Here is a 7,608-nt window from a genome sequence, read left to right on the forward strand (position 1 = left end):
TAAGGCATATTAGATTTATCTTAGGGATTAAAAAAATGCACTAAAATTTCAAAGCTGACTCTCAGTTTTATGTATAAATACTTTATTAATTTATTTATTAAAATAATTTTCTGATATATTATTGAATGAATGTAAACAAACAAACAAACAAAATTTATAAAATTTTGAGATTCATCTTAAAAATTATAGAATTACTTAGCATTCTATTTTTTTTAAAAAAACAAACTACTTGATCTATCTATTACTAATATAAATAATATAAATTTCGAATAAATTAAAAAATTTTTAACTTATAAAAAATTATATTTAAAAGAACACTATTTTCTAATCAAATTAAAATTTCTTAATATGATTTATTTAGTTTAGATTAATTTTAATAATTTTAAAGATTAAATTCTATTTGTGATGAAGGAGTTTAAGGTTTAGGTTTAGCTTTGACGAATTGTATTTCTCTCACAATTTTGAGACTAGAGCTAAGGTAAAACATTTTCTTATTTAAATTAATTTTTACATTTATAATTAATGTCTTAAATAAAGTTGCAACAAAATTAGCTATGCTTCTGCATCATAATTAGCTCTTCAATTAAACAGTTGTGCTAGACTATCAACATTTATATTTGAGCTAGTGTAATAAAATTAAAAATTTTTACTATATAAAGCAAACAAACAAACAAAGAAACAAAATAAATAAAATTTTATTTTTTGTTAAATTATCTTAACATAATTATTAAACATAACTTTTTATTTTATATTATTTATGTTTTTTTAAATTAATTTTTGTTATGAAATAAAAATTCTTTTTTAAAAAAGCGATAGGAATATTGATAAAGAATAAAATTTGTAACTAAGAAAAGAATATTGCAAAATCAAGAGATTAGTGAAAAAAATGATCCTTATATGATTTGATTGAAGATTATTTTATTAAATCATAGCCTTATTTGAGTTAACTAAATATATCAGATCAATTTTGTATATTTATAGAATAATTCATAAATATTTATAAGATGTATTAAAATTCTTTTTACATATTTAAACTATAAATTTTTATAAATAATTTACAATAAATATAAAGCTTTTTGAAAATTAGTTCTTAGTCAATCTTTTAAAATTAAATAAATAATTTAAAATTGATTATAAAAATTTCTTTACTCTTTCTTTTTTAATGATAGAAATAATTATTAATTAGTTGAAAATTAAATTCATAGCAATAATGAACTTTATTTATTATTCCTCTCCATCCCATCCCAACTTTTAATCTTTTTTAAAAGACTGAAAGACGAATTGTGAAATTTTAGATTTGTTATCGAAATATAGTGAATAATGAGGCATAATTATACTTTAATAAAAAAAAAAAATTAATAACTTTTTAATTATTTTACTTATTTATAATTAATAAATTCATCTAAAAAATAGAATATCTTTAATTTATCATTATTTACCTTAAAACTAGCTTTAAAATAATACTTTTCAAAATGTTGGAAACACAACAAATTTTTAATTTTTAACACTATTGATTATATCTAATAAATTAATAAATTTAAAATGTTAGCTAAATTCTTTTTAAATATATATAAGAATTAATTAATACTTAAATAAAAATTTATTTTTGAAAATATTTGAAAATAAAAAATGATTTAGCACAAAATTTTTTACAACAGTCTTTAAAACGTAATTATTTAAATATCATATTACTATTCAACAACTTTCTGTTTTAATGCAAATAAAGTTTTTAAACTCTTGCCTATAGTCTCACACTAATCTTCACATTTAATTAAGGTAAAAATATTAAATTGTTAACAAAATTAATTACAAGATCTTAGTCAATAAATAAATAATAAATATTTAAAAACTTTTAAATCTTATAAATAGTAATAATTAATAAATGAATAATGAAGGAATATAAAATTTCAGTTCTGCCTTATCTAAATGCATTAATATCTAATCTTTGCAACTAGAAATGAAGTAAACAAATATAAAATATCTATGATTAATTATTTATTTTAAATAAAAATTTAGCTGAATTTTGAATTTATTTTAGAAATAAGCTTATTATTTTAATTATTTTATTCCTTATTTATTTTATTTTTTATTATGGAAAAATATTTTAAATTTAATAAAAGAATAATTCATTTCTTCTTCATTTTATTTATTTATTTATTTATTTATTTATTTATTTTTAACTTCTTTTTTAGTCTTTTTTTGTCTTTTTAAACATTTTAAAATTAAAAGCAAAAATGAAATTAGCTCTGAGAGCATGTAAAATTTAAGTTCTGGTTTAGCTAAATGCATTAATCTCTAAACTTTGAGTCTTGAAATCAGGTAAACAAATATCCAAAATTTATTTTAGTTTTATAGTTATTTTTTTTGTAATTAAAAAATTCTAAAATACATAAATAAATAAATTTGTATCTGATAACTTAATTAATTAATTATTTTAATTATTATGAATCTATTTATCTTTTTTTATTTAATTTATTCTTTCTTTTTATTTAACTTCTTCAATTTTTTTAATAATTATTTAAATCTATCTCTAATTTCAAAAATAGTGATCAATTAAATGACCAATCTGTATCAAGCCTATGTTTAGCTCTATTATAATTCACTAAACTCTCGGTTTTGAATCTCAGCCTAAAGTAAAATTTCATTTTTATTAAAGAACCTTTTTAATGAATTATGAATTATTAAAACTAGCAAATCAAATTTTTTATCATTTGAATTATTTAAGATTATTGATTTTTTAAAAAAATATTCTTCAACTAATTTTTACAATAAAAATAAAAAGTTAGAACGCTTTTGGAATATTAGGTGTTTAAAGTTTAGCTTCTGCTTTAGAGAAATAAGTCAATCTAACAACTTTGAAACTTTTTTTAAAGTAAAAGATTATTTCATTTATTTGTTTTATTTGGTTTCTAATTTATATTTATCTATCTATCTATCTATCTATCTATCTATCTATCTATCTATCTATCTATCTATCTATCTTTTTTAACAATAAAAATTTTTATCATTATAATATAATTTTTATGATTAAGAAATTAAGTTAGTTGCCTTTTATTTATATATGAGTATTAGTTTTTATTCATTATTATAAATATGATTAATTATAAATTTAACTTGAAATTAGTATGAAAATATATGGCTTTTTAAAACCATTCTTACATTCTACTTACTACTGTTTTTTTTGCAAATAAATAATTATTAATACTTAAAAGTCATAACAATATTTCTGAAGAGGGAACTTCTATTTTAGGTAAAGCTATATCAAACTGCATTAAATTGTCTACTCTAGTGCTAAGTATAGTGTAAAAATTAATTGCTTTGATGATAATTTCTATCCAGATTTAATTTATAAAATTTCATTATTCTAACATATTTTTCAAATTCTTCTTTTTGCCAAATTGATAAAATAATGAATCAATTAATTTTTAAGACTTAATATAACTAATCAAAATAATAGTTTTAATTTATTTGCTCTGAAACAAACAAAAAAATTAGGTTTAAATCTATCTAACTGCACTGAAATACAAGATTTATAGCTAATTCTTGAGTAATTAAAATATATTTATTCAATTTTATTATTCCTAAATTGTATTTATGTATGTATGTATTTATTTTTTTTTTTCATTTTAAATAGTTACTTTATGTTATTTATAAGTTTTATTTCTATTTACAAAAAGTGGATACTAAATTGGATAAGATGGCATATTAGAGTTAAGCTAAATATTAACAAATTGTAAAAAAATATCATCCTTATCACTTGATCTTAGGTAAAAAAAATATTTATTTATTTATTTTAATTGGTTCATTTAGCATTTTTATTTAACTGCTAATATTCGAAATATCTTTTTTTACTATTTGTAATGACTTATTATAACTTTTTTTATTAATATTTAACTAAATAAACATTTTAATTTGTTAATATTAATAGCAATCATATTATTGGAATAGAAGGTGCAAAAATCTTAAGTTCAGCTTTGAAACAAGTTGTTAATATCAAAACTTTAGAATTAGTTTTCAGGTAATAATCTTATATTCCTTTTTCTTATTTATTTAATTAAACCATAATTCTTCTAATTTAAGCTGATCCTCTGATAATATAATAAAAAATAAAATTTTGATTGATAGCAAAGTTTAATCAGACAGAACATTCAACAATTTGAATCTTCCTAGATTTTTTAAAACAATAGTTTTTAAATAAAATATACTACTGTTAATTTTCATTAATTATCACCAAAATTTATACTGGCTTGAAAATTATTTTTGTAAGTTTAGCATTATAAAAACAAAAGAAAAAGGAAATTATTTTAAATAATAAAAATGAATTTAAATATGCTCTAGAGAAAAAAAATTAATTGCAAAAATAAATAAACATCTCTTGTTTGTTTGGCTTTTTTTTAATTGGTAAAATTTAAAAATAAGCAAAATTAAGATGATTATTTATTTTAAAATTTTTGAAGTAAAATAATAGAAACATTTTAAGCTAGTTTCAAAATTTTTGTAAACGAATTAATTTTTTTATATTTGTGGAAATATTTTTAAAGAATGCTTGTTTAATTTTTTCCAAAAAATAAAATCAAAAATCAAAAAGAATAGCTTTTGATCTGCTAAATTAGAATGAATTAATTAGCTGCTCTATAAAATTTAATCATCTATTTTGAATTAATATTTTTTTTGCTTAATCACTTGTACTTTATTATTTTATTTGTAAATATATTTCTTATAAATTAAATAAAAGTTATTGTGATGTTGGCTAAAATGGTATAGAGTGCATAACTTCTAGTTTAGAAAGCAATAAGAATCTGTCTAGCTTATAACTGAATTGTTGGTAAAAATATTAATTTATTTTGAGATATTTATTGATTGATAATGATTATTTAAAGACTATTAATTTATTTACTAAACACTTTTAATTTAAGTGAAAGTAGTATTGCATCATTTGGACTTTAAAATCTTAGCTAAAATCTATCAAAATTTAATAATCTCTCAACTTTGAAACTTAATTTACAGTAAAGATATTTTCATTTTTTAAATTAATATTCACATTTCTTTTTATTTGAAATATTTTTTCTACTTTTTTAATATTTATATTAACATTATTTAAGATTTAATTAAATTGAAGAAGAAAGTACATCAAGCTTAGGTTTTACTTTATAAAATTTAACCAATTTATCTAGCTTATCTCTTGAACTTAGGTAAAATATTTTCTATTTTTATTAAATTTGATAAATTTGAGAGAGATATTTATTTATTTATTTTGTATTTTTTTTGATATAAATATTTTAATTTGATTTTAAATAAAAATCAATAAATAATTTTTTAATAGTCATCAGAAAATTGGAGATAAAAGCATGGAAGGATTAAGTTTTGCTTTTAAAAAGGCAAATATTCTCTCACATTTATTTCTAGACTTAAGGTAAATAAATATATACAAATATTATTAAATAAAATTAGGATTCTTGTTTTTATTAAGTATTTTTTTTAAATATTTGTTAAAAAATTTTAAATAATTTTATGAATAGATATAATAAAATTGGAAACAGCGGTTTATCAAGTTTAGCTCTTGCTTTAGAAAATTGTTCCAATCTTTCAACTTTGCTTCTCTATTTTAAGTAAAAATGAATGTTTGATTAGCTTCAAGTTATTTTCAAGAAAATCAAGAATGAAAAACAATAATTTTTTATTTATTTATTTATTTTTTTTATTATTACTTTTTACAATTTAAATTACTTATTATTTTTTAAAAAATTTAATTTGCATATTTATTAAAAAAATATATTTAGGTAGAATTAAATTGGATCTTAAGGCATATTAGATTTAGCTTCTGGATTAAAAAAATGCACTAATATTTCAAAACTGACTCTCAGTTTTATGTAAAAATACTTTATTTATTTATTTTTTTAAACAATTTTATCATACATCATTCAATGAAAGTAAAAAACCATTTAATATAAATTTATAAATTTTTGAGATTTATCTTAATAATTAAATTGTAATTAAACAAATAAATCAATTTAATAGTGAATATATAAAATATAAAAATTTTTAATTCTTTAAAATATAAATCATTAAATTTTTTGTTAAATTTTTGAATTATTCAGCATTCTATTTTTTTTTTTTTAAACTACTTGGTCTATCTATTACAATATAAATAACATAAATTTCAAACACATTTTTTAATTATTTAAATATTATATTTAAAAAAAACAATATTTTCTAATCAAATTAAAATTTTTAAAATGACTTCTTTAGTTTAGTTTAATTTTAATATTTTTAAAGACTAAATTCTATTTGTGATGAAGGTGTTTAAGGTTTAGGTTTAGCTTTAACAAATTGTACTCATCTCACAATTTTGAGACTAGAGCTAAGGTAAAATAAATAAATAGTTATTTTATTTATTAATCTATATCTAATGTATGCCTTATGTGATCTTAATATATAATTAAAATAAGTTCGAACTCTTTCTTCAATATTTATTTGAAATATGCATGCTTATCAATTAATTAATTGACATTAATTGACTGATTTTCTACTATTTTACTTTTTAATTTTTACATTTTTTTATTTAAATTAATTTTCATATTATTATTAATATGCTGAAGCCGCAATAAAATTAGCTATTCTTGTGCATCATATTTAGCTCTTCAATTAAACAGTTGTGCTAGACTATCAACATTTATAATTGAGCTAATGTAATAAAATTTTGTTCTTTTTTATAATTTTTACTATATAAAGCAAACAAATAAATAAATAAATTATCTATTAACATAATTATTAAACATAAATTTTATTTTAAATTATTTATGCTTCTTTAAACTAATCTTTGTCATGAAATATAATTCTTTTTTTAAAAAAGCTCTAAGGATATAGATAAAGCACAAAAGCTGTAACTAAGAAAAGAATATTGCAAAATAAAGAGATTAGTGAAAAAACTAATCCTTATATGATTTGATTGAAGATTATATTATTTAATCATAGCCATATTTGAATTAAATAATTATATCAGACATATTTTTGTAAATTTATGAAATAATTTGTAAGAATTTATAAGGTGTATTAAAATTTTTTTTACATATCTAAACTATAAAGTTTTATAAATAATTTACTATAAATCTAAAGCTTTTTGAAAATTAGTTCTCAATAAAGCTTTTAAAAATTAAATAAATAATTTTAAATTGATTATAAAAATTTTCATTAATCTTTATTAAAGATAGATATAATTTTTAATTAGTTGAAAACTAATTCAAATAAATAATAACAATACCGTACTTTATTTTTCCTCTTCATTCCATCCCAACCTGAATCAAATCTTTTTTAAAAGGCTATTGATTTTATCTAATAAATTAATAAATTTAGACTGGTAGCTCAATTATTTTTAAAAATATATATGAATTAATTAATACTTAAATAAAAATTGATTTTTGATAATATTTGAAAATAAAAATGATTTAGCACAAAATCTTTTACAGCAGTCTTTAAAACGTAATTATTTGAATTTCATCTTACTATTAAACCTCGTTTTGTTTATATGTAAATAAAGTTTTTAAACTCTTGTCTATAATCTCACATTGATCTTCACATTTAGTTAAGGTAAACATGTTAAATTGTTAA

The 7,608-nt window shown here is 17.6% G+C and overlaps 2 protein-coding genes across 2 annotated transcripts in view; both read left to right on the forward strand. All coding sequences in view use genetic code 6, as the record gives it.

Moving 5' to 3' along the window:
• TTHERM_00867560 (kinase domain protein) overlaps positions 1 to 901 on the forward strand; it is a gene marked incomplete at both ends in the record, with an annotated part of 4,517 nt that extends 3,616 nt beyond the window's left edge. The window contains 3 exons of the mRNA XM_971636.3: positions 389 to 478; positions 538 to 627; positions 811 to 901. Of these exons, the coding sequence (XP_976729.3) occupies positions 389 to 478; positions 538 to 627; positions 811 to 901 (271 nt within the window). The remainder of the gene's footprint in view (positions 1 to 388; positions 479 to 537; positions 628 to 810) is intronic.
• Positions 902 to 1,714: 813 nt separating this feature from the next.
• TTHERM_000867570 (kinase domain protein) lies at positions 1,715 to 6,924 on the forward strand (the record flags this gene model as incomplete). Its single annotated transcript, XM_012795291.1, has 17 exons — positions 1,715 to 1,962; positions 2,230 to 2,319; positions 2,547 to 2,633; positions 2,783 to 2,872; positions 3,213 to 3,302; positions 3,458 to 3,547; positions 3,678 to 3,767; positions 3,929 to 4,018; positions 4,736 to 4,825; positions 4,917 to 5,006; positions 5,103 to 5,192; positions 5,324 to 5,413; positions 5,520 to 5,609; positions 5,781 to 5,870; positions 6,277 to 6,366; positions 6,600 to 6,689; positions 6,861 to 6,924. The coding sequence occupies 17 exons, from the start codon at positions 1,715 to 1,717 to the stop codon at positions 6,922 to 6,924; spliced, it is 1,659 nt and encodes a 552-aa protein (XP_012650745.1).
• Positions 6,925 to 7,608: the final 684 nt, after the last annotated feature.

The sequence above is a fragment of the Tetrahymena thermophila genome (genome assembly GCF_000189635.1).
Source record: "Tetrahymena thermophila SB210 genomic scaffold scf_8254822, whole genome shotgun sequence".
Taxonomy (NCBI): domain Eukaryota; phylum Ciliophora; class Oligohymenophorea; order Hymenostomatida; family Tetrahymenidae; genus Tetrahymena; species Tetrahymena thermophila.